At 30.6% G+C, this 20870-nt stretch overlaps 1 protein-coding gene and 1 long non-coding RNA gene across 2 annotated transcripts; both read left to right on the top strand.

Annotated features, from left to right (window-relative positions):
• Positions 1-306: 306 nt before the first annotated feature.
• On the top strand, positions 307-887 carry LOC122592144 (root meristem growth factor 10). Its single transcript, XM_043764352.1, has 2 exons — positions 307-465; positions 561-887. The coding sequence occupies exons 1-2, from the start codon at positions 307-309 to the stop codon at positions 885-887; spliced, it is 486 nt and encodes a 161-aa protein (XP_043620287.1).
• Positions 888-7993: 7106 nt separating this feature from the next.
• LOC122590587 lies at positions 7994-9048 on the top strand. The gene is made up of 3 exons (XR_006322543.1): positions 7994-8214; positions 8690-8742; positions 8818-9048. It is a non-coding gene; the product is annotated as an uncharacterized LOC122590587 (long non-coding RNA).
• The last annotated feature ends 11822 nt before the right edge of the window (positions 9049-20870 follow it).

Raw genomic sequence — 20870 nt, 5'->3', positions numbered from 1 at the left:
ACGAGTATATTGGGAGCTAAAGGAGGCTAATTATTAACCCACTTCATTCATTTTCATCTCAATCTCCATATATACATTGCATGTTCTACAACGAGCTATATATATCATTTGTTTCAATTCCGTATATCAATGTCGCTTTTAATGTCTTGATTTCCATTTTTTTTTGTTGTTGTTGTATTACAAGTATCACCAAAATCATCATCATATCCTCAGCTAGCTAGTCGACGACACAGCTAGACAAATATATTTTGTTTGCTATATGATATCAAATTAATATTACTAGCTAGCTTGTCATTTAATATAATGATGTCAAGGATGTTAGTATCATCATCATCATCATTATTTGTTCTTGTTGTTCTTTCCTGTCTTTCACTTGAATGCAATGGTAGACATCTTAATAGCATTATTATTGATGATGATAACAAAGCTAACCTTCCCAGCCATTCAACCATCAGCAAGCAGCAGGTCGGTTTGACTTCTTGCTAATTTTTGTGATTCTCGATCGATCATTTTTTGAGTATCTATGTTAGTTGTTTCTAACTACCTTATTTAATTTATAGGGTTTCATGGTGGATTCATTTACAGTTCCGGATGATGTGACTGAAAAGAATAATTATTATAAGGATCGGTTAAATAATGTTATTGATCACAAGCAGCAAGCAGATTGTGGATCATCAAAGAACAAGGAGCAGGTAATCAAAGACCAAAAGGTAAAGAAAGTTAAAGAAGAAGAATCATCAGTTCAACATCGTCATCATCATCATGAACACCTGCACCCTAAGCTTGTGACGTATCGAGTTCCTCCAAAAAACAAAAGGGTACATCAACAACCTGGTTTTAATCTCGACTATTCTCCACCAAAGACACACCCTCCTAGCCACAACTAACTAAAATCGATTTATATATATATATAGTGGCATATATATGTTACTTCTGTTATAGTACGTACGTAGTACTCATGAGAAAAAGAGTAGTTAATTAAGCGATTTCTCTTCTGTCTGAGAATACAAATATATATATATCTATATGGTATGAAATATATATCGAAGTTATGCATCGTAAAACATGTATTTTGATTTTAGTCTTTTAGGGTTTGATCAGATATATATGTTTATATATGATCATCCATCAATACTATTTTTCCTTCAATATATATATTACCATAACAATTCTCAAAAAGAAAAATTAGAGATCGAGTTTTATGTATGTCGTCCTTACTTAGACGTACGTACGTTGCTTAATTAAATGTACACGTTCAGCTAATATATATATACTCATAATATATATATATGATCGGTTTTGGAGAAATGTATTAATCTCGTACGTACGTACGTGTTGCTTCTTCTGATTCATATTTGCATTTTACACCACATCATCATCATATATACTATATATATCTATGAACACGTACGTACATTTTTGGAAATTCGTCACTCCTTAATTAATTATCTTAACAGGAACATATATATGTAAGCTATTTTACAAAGTTATATCATCGATCCGTAGTTTCGGTCGGTACGTCATGTATGTTCTTTTGTGTGACTAACTATATATCCTATCTATTGCTTTATATATACCAATTAATTATTGTATGCATGTTTCATTCCATCATTAAAGTTCAACTTCATATCAAAACCAGCTCACAATATATATGCCTTCAGAATTTAGTTAAAGTTCATCAGCCGTCGATCCGTGATGCATTTGCGCATAATTCTCTCACCTGGTAACCATTTACCGTTAAGTTTCTCTTAAATAATTCGGCCAACTAATAGTTGCTTCTTTTTTAAAAGAAAAACTACATCAGTATAACTAGGATATGGATCTTTAGAGGTGAAGTTAGACAATCCTTAGCGCCCTTGGATTGAAATGGATGGTCAAGATTCAAATACTCCGTATTAAATTTGAATTTTGTTATTTGATTTTAATCTAAGGGTTGAGATCTTTCCAACTTCACCTATAAAGTTTTCTAATGTATTTGGAGAAACGATTGTGTATCCTTAAATAGTTAAGCTAACGATTTGATTTCATATATGCTTTCAACATGACGACCTTGCGTTTGTACCTTGATGTTTGGGTAGATTCATGGATTTGTAGAAGATCTTTTAGTTTTAAAAGTCCATGTTTTTTTTTGAAAGGTGAATTTCGTTGAAATTTCGTGTCGTGATTCGACAGCGAAGGATCTACTATACATTGTCTTAACCGGGTCCGCGTTAGAGAGCTCACTCGAAGTAGAATTGTCTATATCAAATACCCGATGGGGGAAAAATCCCCTAGTAATCCGTCCGAAGACATGACGATCAATAGGGGTAAACCCTGCCTCCTCGGACTTGAACCTGGGTATACCCAAGTCAAGCCTTCATCAGAAAGACTTCTTATGTACTTCCCAAGTCTTGAACCCAAGACCTCCTGCTTATAAGGCAGGTGCTCAACCACTTGAACTAACTAAGAAGTACTAAAACCTAGTTAGTTGTTATTAAGTATTATATTAATATTTATAAGTGAACCAATAATAATATTAAAGGTCCCGTGTAGTCTTAATTGAAGAGTCAAATTGAAAGTCAGCTTTGCGACATATTCGAACATGTTCGATTGTCCAAAAAAGTGTTATGAAATAGGATTCAATTAAGCTCTCGAACCCGACAACTTAAGCTTGTTTGTTTTAATGTAAAAAATAGTACATCAATTACAGCTAATTAAGCATTCATTAATTAAAATTCCCATAACATCGGATCAAACCCCAATTTTGACGTTTTTAAAGAATAAAGGTGCAAACCATTGACTGAAATTCCCAAGATTGTCTGCCATCTTTTCAACCCCCTTAAACAATGAATTCTTAAAAAAATATAAAGAGCCTTTAAAAGGTGAGAATCTCTGTGTTTTCTGTATATACAGTCACGCATACCATGTAGTCTCGTACGTACACTTAAATGAACATAAATCTTTTACACCTACCATGGAAAAATATAAGAAATTAGAGTAAATTACACTTTTAGTCCCTGTGTGTTTTGGACTTTTGATCCCTTAAATGAAAAAATTATAATTTTGACCTTAAATTTAGCAAAAATTTGCAATTGAAGTCCTTCGTCAAACGGTGTTAAGTTTCAGCCGTTACACTTGAGGGCATTTAGTCTTTTCACCTATACACTTGATGGACTGAAAAATGAAATTTACTTTTCTGTTGTTATCATCTTCATCTTCTCCGGCTGAAAAACGGTTACAGTGACCGGAAAATTCGCTGGAAAACTTAAAATGTGGATATCTCTCTCGTTTCTTCGAATTAGACCACAAAACCACCACCAAACTTCTCAAATTAATTTTCGCGCGAATCCTAACAAAAAAAATTCAGATTCAACACTTGCCGGAAAACTCAATATCTCATCGGAAAACGAACTGTCGACCAAACTCAACGAAATGAAGAAATCATCACATACTTAAGTTAGTTATTTAATTCACATGTCTAACTTGTGTGACTCTTTCCAGCTTGTCATAAATAACCGCACAACAACTTTCAAAAATAGATTTAGGCGCCAAAAAAACTCTTTCAAACAAACAACTTACAGCTCGTCGTTGGGTGGAGACGTGCTACGATGCATAATGTTATGATGCATGAAAATATACTATCCAACCTTATTATGTGCAGGTTGGTTTTTTGTTTTCCTTGTTGAGGCTTCAGTATTACCGGACACATTATGTGCATGCCTTGGGTTTTTGTTAGAATAAAAAATTTTCAACCATATTTGAATGGCCAAGTTGCAACTGAGTTATGGCCTCAAATTTTTGTTTGAGTTCAATGCACAGTCCCTAAGGGAAAATAAGAGATTATGGTATGTATGGATCGGTTTTCATGAATCTACTTAATTCATAGAAACTCTGTTGGTTAAGACATAGCGGTTCAAGTAGCAACTCGTGGTAGTGTTCAAAGGTGGTGAATGTCGTTGTGTACGTTGCTTAGAGGTGGTGGTGATTGGTTGGCGTGGGAAAAAGGAAGAGGGAGGAGAAATGTGGTCGTGTGATGATGGTCGAAGATGCATGGTGATCATGTTGTATGGTGGTGGTGGTGGTGGTGGTCGTCGTTCAAGATATGGAGAAAGAGGAGAAGAAATACGTATGTATATATATATATATATATATATAGATGATAATAGATAATATATATATATATATCGTGAAAAGTTATTTTGAGAACCCTTTTTTTGCGAAAACCTTTGAGAACTTTTCAAATCAAGCCCAACCGATGATTATTCTTTACATGAAAATTGTTTTTTGATTGTTTATAGAATAACTTATACTTGATTTTGAAGTTTTTAATTGTGTGGAGGCATCGATTATCATCCGTTATACAATTATGTAGAGATTTAGATTCTTGATCACATGTGCACGAATATTGCTATGATTACATGTGATCGACTTGCATACATGTGATCATAGCAATATTCGTGCACATGTGATCAAGAATCCAAATCTCCACATAATTGTATAACGGATGATAATCCATGCTCCACGCAATTATAAACTTTAAAATTACACATAAGTTATTCAGAAAACAATCAAAAAACAATTTTCATGTAAAAAATAATCATCGGTTGGGCTTGATTTGAAAAGTTTTTAAAAGTTATCGCAAAAGAAAGGTTCTCAAAATAACTTTACCCTATATATATCTAAAATAAATTCAGAGTATGTTGATATCTGTTTGGAGTTTTAATTTGAAGAAATAGACAAGAAACCGTGAATTTGCTTTTTCTAGTGAGTTGTTAAGTTTTCCGACGAAAGTTAGCTGGAGAATAGAAAAGTAAATTTCATTTTTCGTCCCTGAACATGTTACGTTTTTCACTTTCAGTCCCTAACATGTTTTGCACGTGAGGACATTAACGACTGAAACTAACATCGTTTTGCGAAGGACATTAATTGCAAATTTTTGCCAAGTTAAAGGTCAAAATTGTAATCTTTCACTTAAGGGATCAGAAGTCTCAAAGGTATTATTATTATTAAGATAATGTTTAAATAATTAATGTTAAATTAACTCATGTAAAATTAAATTGATGACATCGGTAATTTTCAATTTGATAAAATCGAGAGTTATAATTGGTCAATAAGTCATTCGGTCAGTTGTCTTTTAGTGTATATATAAAGATAAAGATTTGCATGTCTACATGATTTTGATTGTCCGAGGTTTAGATGATTGGCTTTAGTCATGGGCTAGTTTAGATTAGTTTATTAGTAATAGGATGAAATGTGTTAACAGATTGATAATTTGGTAGACATAATTGTTATTTTAATGATCAAACCAAACTAGTTAATTGGAGAAATTGTAAAGTGGATAGGGTGGTAATCACATTTGCAACAGAATTAATTAAATACGAAATTTAAGCAAAGGAATTGGAATTGTTAGGGACAGGGTGGTACCCACGTAACCATGTCTAATCCTTTATTGAATTTCGATTATTGTCTTAGAACAACACTTACCCTGGTCATACTAGATTCCGCTTTCAAGTAGCTTAATCATAGTAGAGCTAAACGATGTGGCTACTCGGTCACAAAACCCCAACCTTAAAATTAACATTACATTAAACTCATGTTTTTTTAATAGTTAACCTCTGTGGATCGACCCGGACTTACTATATACGAATAATTCTTTTTTATAAATTTTAAAACTAGATTTTACACTTGCGTAAAATTATAAAAAAAAAACTCGGCAGAAGAAAAACTCTATTAGGTTGTATATATATATATAAGTAGTCCTAATACCCGTACAATGTACGATAGCTGTATATTCATAAAGAAATTCGAATATGCCTCATACATGATTTTTGAGTAAGAAATAACTTATGGTCGAAGTAAATGATAATCGAAGTTAAGTTATAATAAACAGTTTTGATAAAAATATATGTTTAGTTAGAGTTTTGGATTTATCTTAAATTTATCACATCAAAATTGGAACTTGTAAGCATACTGGATGACGACAGATAGCCTTGTAATTTCGGATCGTAAACTCAAATTTCTGAAGTCTTCATATTAATAACTTATTATAAGTATATTAGTAATAGGAGTTGGGGAATTGAAAAATAAAAAGAGACAATTTATTAATGGTCATGAAACGATCGAGGTTATAATGTCTTTTGTATTAATATAAGCCACCAGTTATAGTTTAATTCTAAGTCCAATAAAGAAATTAAATCTATATAAATCTAAATCCTGTTTTACTTTATTGGTAAATAATCTTTTGAAGAGTTTTAAGGATAAAAAGAATTATTTTTTATTTTTTAATATAATATAATATATAATATAGATTGGCAAAAAAAATTTTATTAAAAAATATACTAGAATATATATAAAAAAAAGAAAAATTTACATATATATATATCAACATAATTTCATTGACCCTATATACTAAAAACCAAGTGTTTTTTTACAACTCTTTTTGCATCATGTACTATGTACTAATCACTTTGCATTTGTTACCACCTCTGATACGATGAAACATTTACAGATTTCCAGATTTAACTCTTATATATCTTCTACTATTTTCTTATAGGGATAAACATAAACATATTATTATCTTGCCTCTCTCACTTTTTCTTTTACCGAAAATCACCATCTACGATCTAATCGACTTCAAGGTAATTAGTCGTTATCATCATGTATATGTTTATTTCTTACGTATGTTTCTTTCTTCTATTACAGTAACAAAAAGGGCCAAAATAACTTTTTACAAAATTGTTATATGCTTAGCTAATACGCCTCACCGCTGCGTCTTTATGTCAAAGTGAAGTGCAGGAACTTACAAATACTCTAAAAGGGACTCATTTTATAGTCTAAGTGGACTCATTTTGTAGTCTACTAAGAGCGGATCGCGGGCTGAAGTCCCTTGATTTATACTGTCCTGCCGCAACGCGCGAGTAAAAACCAAGTGGTTTTTTACAAGTTTCTATGCACATGGTACAACTACACATGCATGCAACTTTGAACTCTTTACCTTTTAACCCCCTAAAGATTTTACCTTTTACATCTAAGCCCATCACCTTTTACTACTTTACATTTTAACTCCCTAAAGTTTTCTCTTTACTTTTTAACCCCCAAAGTTTTTTCCTTTTACAATTTAGCCCATCAACTTTTACGTCTTTACCTTTTAACCCCCTAAAGTTTTTATCTTTTACATTTTAGCCCATCAATAAAATGCTTTATTGTTACAATGTCAAATAAATGTTTGTTGATGACTTTATCAAATTTGTACCAAAACATTGTCATCTGAAAAGATAATCTACTTGAGTCTCGTCGCAAGGTGTGTAATATAATCTGCGGCAACGTGTTTAAGCTTAATGAATTATTGTCCACGACGTTACTATAAAAACTCCGCGACAACACACGGGTGTTTATTTCTAGTATTTATCTAAAGAGTAATTTTTAATGCAAATATACAATACCTCAGACTATGTCTTACAAATAGAATATATATGTAAAATCCCCCAAAAAATTACCAAACCCTCCTATACCCAAATCGCTGATTCCCTAATCGATCCTTTTCTTCATTCAAACCCAAATCGATCTTTTATAATAACAGGCGATCCTAATTCCTAACAACAGTCGATCGATTATTTTCTTCATCCAATCATCAACAGTCTAATTTCTATCTTGTTTCTGGTTTGTAACTTACTGTATTGTCTTGTTCTTGTTCCGTTTATGTTTTTCTCGTGTTTTTCTTATCAAATTGTAGGTTACTTGTTTTTTACTGTAACATTTTGCTATTAATAAGAAGAATTCTGAAAATCGATTAATCCTGTACGTTATTAGCTTGTTTTGCAGGATCAAACTAATTCCAAAAGAAAACAAATGGCATCTCCTACTGCTAGTCATGATAAGTCTCTGGAAGAAAAAGGAAAGGGTATTGTTAATCTCGAAACAGAACTAGACCCCTATAAGGTGGTGACCTATGCATCTTTGGCAGATTATATTGCTATTCATGATAAGTTTCTGAAAGAAAAAGGAGAGGCTAGGGTAATGTTAATCTCAAAAGAAAATGAAAGGGCAAGAAGCCGAGTCCTGTAGCTTTGGCATCTCGTCGTTGTAAGTCTCTGAAAGAAGAAGGAAAGGGTAATGTTAAGCCGCGGATGAGTGTATCGGATCATGTATCTCGTGATAATCCATATCCTTTTCATAGCAGCAAGTGTCCCTGTAGCATTAATTCAGGACGGGCGGCTGCTTTTGAACCTTTTCTTGGTAAGGTTATAAAACACACACATGCCATATTTTTATTTTACTGGAAGAATTTCATCCATGCTGCAAATAGTTTGGAATGCCTTGAATAAAATGTGTGTATGTGTGACACTAGGTTAATTTATTTCATGCTTATAAACCATATTTTAAAGAATTTCTTCCTATATGTGTTTTTAAACTAATTATATAGTATGGCCATGCATATAGCTAGGATCTGATGATATGCTAGGTTATATAAATCTAGGTGTTTGTATTGTTTTTAAACGAATGTATTTGATTTATTTATCAATATAATATGATGTATGTACACTTTAGAAGGATTGTAGTCCTTTGGATATATAACATTCTGCATTAAAGTTTAGTTCTTGCAGTTTCATTGGGTAGAGACTTTTAAGGGATAGAGGATGGCATGGGCATCCAGTATTATGTACTAATGTACAAGCGTGATACTAATTTACTCGTAATTGTTCAATCACAGGACTTGTTGATCAAATAAGGCTGCTCTTTCCTGCTTCTAAAGTTGAACTGATGGTGAGTATCTTCTTTCTTTAAACTTTGTGTATAAATCCAGCAAGTAATAGCTACCCTGTGAATGTGTGAATTCAGGTTGAAAAGCTCACATCTCTTGAGATGCCAAAGCCTCCAGCACCACCCGTCAAGTTCTGACAAGTTCATGGATAGAGTTGTTACATGGTGATCTTATGCAGAAACTGTTTACCCTTTGCCAATAAGAATAAACTGTTAAGTCGTTTGAAAATGTATTCAATTATGCTCCAAACTCTCTTGTATGTTTCTTTTGTGATCCCCAGAACATTAATATAAATTGTTCTCCAGTGACACTAGGTGAATTTATTTCAAGCTTATAAACTACTGTATATCTTAAGATTGATCTTGTAATTTTTTTTCCTTTCTATATATGTTAATAAACTAATTATATAGTATGGCCATGCATATAGCTAGAATCTGATGATATGCTAGGTTACCGGTTGATATATTATACAAATCTAGGTGTTTGTATTGTTTGCATATTTCTGTAATGAAGGTATTTGTTTTAGTATCAATATAGCATAATGTATGTGCCCTTTAGAATGATTGTATTTCTTTGGATAGCATTCTGCATTAATGTTTAGTTCTTGTAGTTTCATTGGGTTGTTGGAATAAACATGGTTTAATTGAAGGAAATACTCACCAGATGATCATGTGGAACCTATAAGGGCATTAAACATAGTTGTCATTGATTTCGGGTTCCCAAACCAAGGTGATTGATTAATAATGGGATGAGTAATTAGGTTGTGATGTTATGCACGAATTTGAGAGAGGAGAGGCTCACGAATTTAGGGTTTTTGTGTGTGATTAGATTAACCTTCACTTAGTGTTAATGATTCTCTATTTATAAGAAGAGTATTTACACTTTCAACCCCTTTGGTGTTTAATGTGTTCACCATTAGTCCTCTTAGTTTACAATCACCTAATGGGAAACCCTATACTACGTCTTTAAGAATAAATATGCCCATCATATATTTACTAGACATAGGGATTTCAGTTATCGTCAATTATTATATCAGGAATTACAAACGATCAGTGACGGTCACACTAACGTGGTTCCAACGTGGGTTTCTGCTCTAGATGAATATTGTCATAATGTTTACTCTATTAGAATGTATGTAGAATAGCAGTGTGTGTATTGCTGTGTTCTGGGACTGCAGTTGCTGAATATATTCTGTAGGTGTATTTCACTTGCTAAACACCTGTCATTTCATTAAACAACTTTCACACAGAAACGATATTGCTTTTAAACATTTAGTCTTTGTTATCATTCATTTACCTTTTTATACATATAGCGTTTTTATTATACAACAAGTTTTTTTAAATCGTTACGTCTTACGTTCATCTTACATTAAGAACATTAATATTTTTTTGTTTATGTTTTATACATCCTAATACATCCTAATATTCTTTTACATTATTTTTATTGTATTGCTACATGTTTAGTTGTTTTTTTAAGAAAAGTTTTCATCTTTTAACTTGTATCCCACATCAAAATTTCCGTTTTCATTTTTATTGACACTAAACTTTTGGGTTCTCAAGATTTCATCATACAATTTGCACAAGGTTATGGTTTTACCTATAAAGATTTGTTTTTGATTATTTTCTTTCGTTTTTATACATACATATATATATATAATGTTTTAATATATAATAATTTTCATCATGCTTACGGTTTACATTCATGAAACATTTAAAGCATTAATATAGTTATTGTTTACGACTTATTATTCCTTTATTTTTAATGTTATTTCTAGATGGTTAGTTGTCATTTTTAAAGTTTACGTTCGAATATTTGACATAAATCTGCCAAAACTTTATTGTATAAAAAAACGTACTCCGCGACCATGCGCGAAGTCAATAACTAGTTATTCTCTAAACAGAAGGCTAGCCAAATTATCAAACAAGTGAACAACAACGCAACTAATAATGTCATGACATTTTGTATTCTGGTAATAAACCACTTTATTATTTTGATGAAAATCAAGGCTTAACAGAATAAAATATAATTTTACACACAATTATTCAAATTCCATAAATGTTGGTTTTGATCGTAGTATTTACCCTTTTTTTTTATTTGTTAACTAATCACTGACTAGTTTATCTTTTAGAAGTGATGTTTTACATTTTAAACAACCCAATGTCCCAATGTAATCCAGAAATTTTCGAAAGGGCCCAAAACAGCCCAAATATTTTGGCGTTTGGATCCATATTGCCGCTTCTTGGCGGAATGTGTTTACTGTTTAGTTGAGTATTTAGGCATTTAGCAGAATCATACCATATTGGTTAAAGTATCTCTCGTTATTATTTTTAAGGGTAATAATGTCCACCGATTTGTACAAAACAGGTTCAAATCATATTAAATTCAATGTACTTTCATACTTCTACCCTAAATAGTTTTAAATATAACATTTGATTATTATTATAAACACTTCAAACACTTGTCTTGAGTTATATCATTGTCGCTTGTTTTCTCCTTTCTCTAGAAAGTTCGTTTTTCCCATCACTACGTTCTACAATACCAGTTTGTATCTAGAGTCCAGACTAGACTTTCTTATTTTACTCGAAAAAAACTATAAACTATAAAATAATATAATGGGCTGGAGTGTATTTTTATTTTTTTGGAAGACCGTGGGCTGGAGTACATCTGGGTCAATCTAATTGGGCTCCTTAGTTTTTCAGATTGTTAACGAAAACAAACGTAAGCCATAAGACTTTTTAGAAAGTTCCTTTTCTTAAATCACTTAGGTAATATTTGATAATGGCTTGATTAAAAAGTCTAAGACTTAACCTTAATTAACTTAATTCATTAAGTCAATCAAATATGTTTGTTATTGACTTAATAAGTAAAATAACAACTATACTAATTTAATCCATACAGACATTATGTTTCTATTAAGTCATTTTCTCCATTCAGTTACTTAATGGATAAATAAACAAACAAGCCCTTAAAGTCTATAAATAAACATGAGATCATTATTTCTATAGAAACGTTTAGGTGGTTATATTCAAAAATTATCAAAAACTCAAATGAAATAAATAAAAAAAGTTAACGATTAATGTATGTTGTTTTTTTCGAACATTCAGTCGGTATGCGACATCAGGGAACCTCACCGTATAATGGTGAAACTTGTACGTACCCTAGACAACGAAATGTTGACCATGGACCGTTACAAGTATTCGGAAGAAAAAACCTCAAGACTTGTCATCCCTAAAGATTGAACTCAAGACCTTGGGTAAAACCTGAGATATCTCTGACTGGTTGAACTAATTATCATTGGCATGTATGTTGTTATATATAATCGAACATTAATATCTCTGGCTTAAACAGTTAAACCACTAATTCTAAAGCTAATCTACAAATTAATCTACAACTAAAAATATAATTTCATCTTAAAAAAAGACAATATTGTAATCCATATTCAAATTTCTACGTGTATTATTAAAACTCTCTTCTTTTTTATTTTTATTTTTACAGTCAAAAACCAAAAACTATAATTCAACAAGGTTTAAAGTTTAAACCTCTAACTTAAACGGATTAGAAGTATGTTGATGTACCCAATCTGATCTTACATATCCATCAACTCAACCGACCTTTCATATTTTAGCCAAATCTAAATTTATTTAATTAAAATATTGAAATAGTGGAATAAGCTAACTTTAAATACAAACAGGTACAATGTATATACAAATTTACAACAATATAACTAAACAAATTTTATTAGCTACCCCTCTAAACCGATAGTTGACTATAGCAAAAGCAAAACAGGTACAATGCATACAACTATAATATACGATTTTTTTCTTTCTTAAATGAATATATAGAATTTTTTAAAATTAGAATAGAATGGGAAGCTAGAAAAGACAAAATGTTCAAATAAATACATAGATCACTTCCATACGATTATATAAACTTTTTGAAAACTGCAAGAGGATAGAAAAAAACGCTTTTATACTTAAAAAAAAAATACCTAAAAGAAGTGTGTTCTCTGAACATTAGTCCTTATACTGTTATATTGTTAATAATGAATTGAGAGTAATAATTTATTCCTTTTACTATTGTCACCCACATTTTATTCATCACGTACACACACAAAAAAGTGGCCGGTCTATACATACATCTTTCACGAGCTGCTAATAAATATGTATTATAGTCGATAACTTTGTCTACTTTCATCTATAATTTGTTTTACAAAATGCATGTTTGAAGTTCAAGTCATTACGATCATATACTCTGATATATTCGTATAGTAATAAAAAGAAACAAATTATAATTTGCTTGCACCTTAACACGGATAGACAGATGAGCATATCCCCGTTAATATCAAAGAATTATAGATTGAATTTTTTTCTATATATCAAGCCTAACCAGTATGTCTCATAATCATTTTCAAGTACTATTTACTAAATGTTACTCTAGCTAACACTAGTTTTTCTATAGCTTCCGGCCCGGCCTATACAAAATGTTGTGCTCTACGGTAAGTCGGTAAGTGTGTGTATAAATAAATTAAATACATACATATTTTCTTAAGATACAAATACTTCACTCAATAATTTAAATTCCAACTACTTGATAGAAATTTAGATTATTTCGGGAGAAGATCATGGTTCCGTCATAACAATAATGAGTTTTAGTAATTTTTTTGGTTAACATTCAAAGTAATCTTATTAATATGAAATCTAACTAGGAGCTAAGAAATGTACATATTACAAGGAATTTATAACCAAATTAAACAGCTTATCATGTTGTAATAAAGAACGGGAAATAAAGACTAGGTTTAGATTAGCAATATTAATTTAAGATATTTCAGAAATAGGATTAATTAGTAATAGTACTATATAGGGGTGAGCAAAAACTGAACCGAAAACCGAAAAAACCGAACCGAAAAAACCGAAAACCGAAAAAACAAAAAACCATTGGTTTTGGTTTTCTAAAAACCGAAAGTTGTGGTTCGGTTTTGGTTTCTAATGAAAAACCGAACCATAAAAACCGAACCGAACCAAAACAATATATTTTTACTTTATTTTATATTTATATCATTTTATTATTAATTTTTGATAAATATGTTATTATATTTGCATTTTTAGGTGTATATAATAATATCATTATATGTTTTAAGTGAAAATATATAACAAAAATAATTTTTTAATAATTGTATAATTAAACAACGCCTAAACGATATAAATATTTATATATAAAATTTGTTTGAAGTTTGTACAACTTACTTTTATGGATTTGTTGTCATTGTTGTAGTGTTATATATTGTTACTAATATTGTTTTGAAAACTTGTTGAAACTAGTTAAGGTGTAATTATAGGGTATAAACTTATAAATTTTTGAAGCTCAATTTGACCCAAACCACAAGTGGTTAAAAACCGACTAAAACCGAACCGAAATAGACACAAACCGAGAAAACCGAAACCGAAAAACCCGAAACCCAATGGTTTTAGTTTTCAAAAACCGAATTATAACGGTTCGGTTTCAGTTTTAGTCAAAAACCAAACCAAACCGAACCGTACTCACACCTAGTACTACATTTAGCTGTTAAAATAATTAGTTTTTTATATATACTTAAATAGCTATTCCCGACGCAGTTGCTTAGAGCATACGGTATGGAGCTAAAATGTGGACCCCGAATGACTACATGGCAATCGGCACAGAACACAGTTCCATCCCTCCCCTGTCCGGCGCCGAACACTACATCAAGATCCGTTGTTTCTTTGCCGATGCTCAACATCTATATGTAGCCTTCTTTTCTTTTCTTTTCTATTGTCTTTTTGTGTTGGTAATACTTGTTATATTATATATATATAGAGAGAGAAAGAGAGAGAAAGAGAAACGAAGAAGAAGAGGAGGCGGTGATCCAGTTGTTATTTGATCAACGACAACAAATCTCAGAAACCCATTTTTGAGTTTTCAAGCTCTTCAATCCGAAAAGGTTAAATTCTTTGATGAGCTTTTAATCTTCAATGAAGTCTTTGACCTTTAAATCTACATTCCAACTCTGAAATAAGAATGGATTTTTGATCGCTCGTTTCATTTTGTAACCCAAAAAACAAAGTGATGGCAAAAGTCAATGAAAAGGTTAGTACAGTATTTTTGAGAAGGAAGTAGAAGCAAAATGAAAATGTTGATAAAGTCATTTATTGTATGTTGTGAACAAATAATAAAAAGTGTAGATATGTATGAATAAAAATCTAGGTGTTTGTATTTTTTTGTTTTTTTTTCTAACATTTTAGTTAATGTGTCATTTTATTTATTAATGGTATTTATTTAATAATTGAATTAAAAGGTTTTTTTTTTAATTTATCAAAGTAATTAGAAAATTAAAAAAATAGTGTTTTGGGTCCTGCGTTATTCTGCATCTATAACGCCCTAAAACTGATGAAATGGTGAAAGCTGATGTGGTGTTGAGGTGACGTTCTGGATGGTCCTGTATTCTTCATCCATACCTGATACTTTTAGAATGATTGATCACTGATTACTCCCGTGATTATATTTATATATGAGGGTCACCGTCAATGATCAAACATGCTTATTAGTTTATACTAAACTAACTATATTCTAATTTATTTTATTTATTTAGTTGTTAATTATGCAATTGTTGCATGCATTAGTCGTCGCTTTTTAGTTACGTGTTTTTGGAAGTAATAGTTGAGGACAATCAAATAATATTTGATTGTCTCCCTATATATATATATATATATATATATAAATAAGGTAACACTCCGATAAGAACAGTCTTAAAATAAAAACGGTGAAAACACTTAAAAAACATCATTTTGATGCATTAAAAGTCCATAAAACTAATATAGTGCATAACTAATTATCATTATTTAAATGTATAACAACATATTGGCCTGTCAAAATAAAGAAAATCATGTTTTTTGTTTTGTGCATCCATCTTGGATGCGTATTAGATGGATGCGTATTCTTCAAAATGATGCATCCCCTAAAAAACGTGAGTTTTTTTATTTTGATAGATCAATGTGTTGTTAAATACTTAAATAATGATAATTAGTTTTGCACTATGCTAGTTTATGGACTTTTAATGCATCAAAATGATGTGTTTTAAGTGTTTTCACCGTTCTTATTTTAAAATTGTTTTTATTTGATTGTCCCTATATATATATATATATATATATATAAACTAATTTATGACTTGCATTACGCCATTTTGTGAATACATTGTGGATGTAGCTAGCAAGGTACGTCTCAAAATCACGACTTTAATTGAGTCAATATAGGTAGAAATTAAATGATATACAACTTAATTGTCAACCTAAAAGAAAAAGATATATAATACCTAAGTAGTAGCCTCTCAATGCACTATTATTTATTTTTAGTTCTAGCAACTTTTAATAATACATTAATAAACTTAAAATTTTGCAACATCAACACATTAACGTAATTTTAATACTCGCCAACTTTCAAAACATGATTTACGAAATGATAACATTTTATAATCATTATCGGATCGATTAAGCTTGGTTATAGGTTTTCAATGGTAGATTTGATGATTAGTGTGTTATGGTTAATTTTTTTAGGTGAAATGGAAGTTGAGAGATATAAGATTAGAAGTAAACTAGAGAGAAATTGATTAGCAAAATATATGATACTTAGTATTTCAATTTGCCCAATTGTTACAAGTTGTTAAAATTTAATTACCTTCCAATATCTTATATATGGATAGGAAAGATATATTTATACAAGTTACAAGACTTTGAAATGACTAAAAATACCTCTCAGTGATAAATACATTCACTTCATTTGCTACTTATTAATTAATTATTTTTGTATATAGTATAGTATAATAAGTAAGTAGGGTAACACTCTGGTGAGAACACTTTTAAAATAAGAACGGTGAGAACACTTAAAAACATCATTTTTATGCATTAAAAGTCCATAAAACTAACATAGTGCTTAACTGATTATCATTATTTAAGTGTTTAACAACACATTGATCCGTCAAAATCGAAAAAATCACGTTTTTTGTTTTGTACATCCATTTTGGATGCATATTTTCATCAAAATGATGCATCCAACAAAAATCGTGATTTTTTCGATTTTGATGGATGAATGTATTGTTAAACACTTAAATAATGATAATTAGTTAAGCACTATGTCAGTTTTATGGACTTTTAATGCATCAAAATATAGTTTTTAAGTGTGTTTATTTGTTCTCATTTTAATTTCATTCTCATTTGATAGTTACATATATATATATATATATATATATAAATAATAAGTGGGTATATATCTTTACCTTTTCATTTCTTATTTTTAATTGGTGACTTCGGATTTGGTGGAAGCGAGATTGTGTTTCACATTGGTGTCTACTCATCTTGCATGGGAAAAGTATTTACATAAGAAGTATTGATGTCATAATAACCAAGAAAAAGGAGGTTTTGGCTTGGCAATTAATGTTTCTTTACTTTGGTTATTTAGAGTATTCAAACCTTTCCGCTCCTTAAAAGTGTGTTTCATTGCTTAAGGTTGTTGGTTATTGCCTTGAGAATGGAGAAAAGAACATGTCTTTTATTAAAGGAAATTGGTATTGTCTAAACTAAAATAGAACGATGTCGTAAGTTATGATCGATATGATGAGAAACAAAAAGCTAGCTATGTCTCATGCATTTGAACTCATTACTTGATTTACTGAGTATTCTCAAAGATCATCTGAGGTATATACAAATTTTTAATTATACTTAAAACTTAAAACTAACTTGATTACAAAATGTAACACAAATTCTAAATACCAAACTTATTTACATATTTCCAAAAAGTAACTTGTTACTCTTATAACTTATTAGATAAAAATAACTAACATTATGCTTGATGGATATTCTTCGCATAACACTTACTATAAATTTGGTATTTTTAATATGTTAGATATAAGAATTAGTACATATATGAAGGGAAACGGAAATTAATTAAAGGTTAAAGTGTTAAACAAATGAACTAGATGAAGTAAAGATGAAGGATTGGGGGTGCACTTTTCCACTTGATAGGAGGATTTAGTTTCGCTTCCGTCACATGGGGGGAAAGTGAAAGGGATAAACAAAGACAAATTTAAATTATGCATCAATTAAACTATAGTTTATGACACCTAGCATGTCTCCTTTTCCATTACAAAATATCAATCTTGTCTTCAAATCTATACAATGATCATACTGCATTTTATAAATTCTCAAAACTGATTAAAAAGTGGCACATTTGGGAAGCCTTACAGAACAGAAAGGCCCATATCTTATGGGAAGTTACAATTACTATCATAAACACACTACAAGAAAACTAAAAATAGACTAACGCCAACGCATGTATTCTTGGAATTGTCCTTAGATTTCCATATCGTCCATAATTTTCCAAGCATTGAAGTATGTCCAGAGTTATAATGTTTGTGTGTATTTGTCCTTGTTTAAAAACATGGTTGTAACATGATGTTCATAAGCTTTTGTTTTCTTATAAGCTACATTTATAATATATACATGTAAGGATGTTTGTAGCTTTGTATTCTTTGAGGTAAATTAAAAATTTAAGGATACGTCGTTGTGGGAATTGACTATGCAATTAAGAGCGCTTAAGACGTCTCTAACATTGAAGATTGTCAGTCTTAGCTTATTGGGTGTCTGGGTGATATAAAAGGCTGTAAATACCTTTATACGATATTATGGATATATAAATGTATTGAAATAACAAAACATACACTAAAACATCATTAAAGCAATACAAAATACATAATATGCAGGGTCGTACCATGGATTTTAAAGGCCCTGTGCTGCATTATTTATAAGGACCTCTTTTATATCATTTACGTATTCTCTCGTTTTATAGAATAACAAAATACCTATTATAATGAGCAAATCCAAACAGAAACACAATATCACATTGTAATCTCTGAGTATCATAATATGAATATTTGATATTAGCAAATAGATAACTGAACTTTTGGGCATTTAAACAAAACTAGGTCCTGTTCGTTTGTGCATGTTAAACACCCTCAAATCCGGGCCTGATAATATGTAATATGTATGTATATAATTTCAGTAAACCACGTGTATATAACATACAGTTAACTAACTTATAAATATATGAGAAATCATATATATAAAAATAGAAGAGATATTAGGAAACTAAAGCTAACACGAGTGTAGTAGTCTCATGTTTTGATAAATTACTTCATGTGATATATTGAGTTGTTTTGGGTAGCCCTTTAAAAAGTGGGAGTGAGTTTTTTTTGTGAGTAGGGGGACATTTGACAAATAATTTTAGATGATTGGCTACGGATCAAAGGTCGATCGCTCCATTCTCTTTTTTTTTTTTAAAGGTATAAGTATTTATATTGATAAAAGCCTACTAGCAAGATGCTAAGGTACACATGTACAAAATACAAACATAAAAAAGAGGGGAATCGCTCCATTCTTTTTAGCTTAAGAAGGTTTTCTAATCCATAACTATAAATTTCCACCGAGTAGTTAGCTAATTAATCCTTACTAAAATAATTTCAAATATCATATGTGATGGTGTACCCAGCCTGCGATACACAAAACCTGACACACGAAACGTTAACAGAATGTGCTACGGCACGAAAGAACGTTGGATATCGCACAAGGCAAAAGAGGAAGGAACTAATTATCCATAAATAAAGGGATTTGATTCCATCCTCGCAAGCAGATAATTAAGGAAATGGTTGAGGCCGATCGAAGACCTAGGAAACCCTAAAAAAAGTCTACTTTGGCGCCATTTTCCTCCTGCTCAAATTGTCTCCTATAAATAGGAGATCCAAAAGACCTCCAAAGGACGATATAACTCATTCTCGTTCTCACACTCACACATATCTTGTTCGATTGGCGTAAAGAAGCTAGAATCCTACCTTCAGGGAACCGCCAACAAATGATCTCAAAACATCCATCAACCCATCTTCATCCTAACTTCGGTTCGGTGTAAAAAAAATATGAAATCGAATTAGGCACAAAAAACGAATTACAATAAATTCGTTATATATATAATTTCATTCTATGCATGTTAGGTCTAGAAAAAGTGACTATATTAAAACCACTTTACAAACACCCATAAGACATTCAAACAATAATGGGATAGTAGTTTATTACAAGTTGTATTGAGACAAATAACAAAAACATTGGAAATTTTTAACATTTTTTGAACATATGATATGTTATTTGGTGGCGATGTCGTGCGGCGGAGGCGGTGATGCATGTGTTGTTTGACAACAATTGTGGTGGTTGAGGTGGCATATCGATCAATGGACGTACGTTCATACAGGTGGCCAATGCAAGTTTCTTTATTTATTTTGAGATGTTTATATAGCTTAACTTTTTTTTTTTTTTTTCCTTTGATTTATAACGTTGTGCTTTTGAATATTCCACATCCAGAACCTAGGTTCTTCCTCGTTGTTCGATCACTTCTATTCTTTTACTATTTTCTTGTTTTACTTCTTGTAGTCGTTTTAATTTTAAACATGTTAAAAATTGAAATGATTTATGCTGATATACTAAAGATTTTCTCTAATGTTTAGAACACTTTTAAGCGTCTTTAGCTACATGTTTAACTGCACATTATTTATGAATTCTCAACTAAATCATTTCATATTCTTAAAATTATTTAACTTTATTTTTAACCATACAAATATCATATCTTTACATATCATTACTTACATGATCTACAATCATACATATATCTTTACAAATATTTACAAATACATTTATAAAAACAAAAATAAAGATAAACATACTTCAATACTATATAAAAAAGGTAAACTAAAAGTCAAAGCAGAACGAGTTACTCGATCTTTAATGACAAAAAGAGTACTCGTACTATTTTCTTCTTTTCTTTCTTTTTATACAACAGAAACTTAAATTTAATTATTTGGATATAAGTATGATATATTTAAATTTTAATAATAAAGTTTTTAATATTTTCAAAACTAATTGGATAAATATAATATTCAAAAGTTTAGTAACAGCATATATGAAATTTTTCTTTTTATTAATATACTCTTAGACAAGATGAAGAAGATTCTGAAGATGAATCTTTAGCTTACAATAAATGTATTGCTACAATGTCAGGCCATGATTTTTATTTTGTGTTCGTC

Source organism: Erigeron canadensis, chromosome 3, assembly GCF_010389155.1.
Source record: "Erigeron canadensis isolate Cc75 chromosome 3, C_canadensis_v1, whole genome shotgun sequence".
Taxonomy (NCBI): domain Eukaryota; kingdom Viridiplantae; phylum Streptophyta; class Magnoliopsida; order Asterales; family Asteraceae; genus Erigeron; species Erigeron canadensis.
This window is presented reverse-complemented; position numbering and strand designations above follow the sequence as displayed.

Bases quoted from the DNA above. Each gene is read 5' to 3' on its own strand.
- LOC122592144 (XM_043764352.1), top strand. From the start codon at position 307: ATGTCAAGGATGTTAGTATCATCATCATCATCATTATTTGTTCTTGTT. The intron at 466-560 runs GTCGGTTTGACT...TTTAATTTATAG, and splicing joins CAACCATCAGCAAGCAGCAG to GGTTTCATGGTGGATTCATT.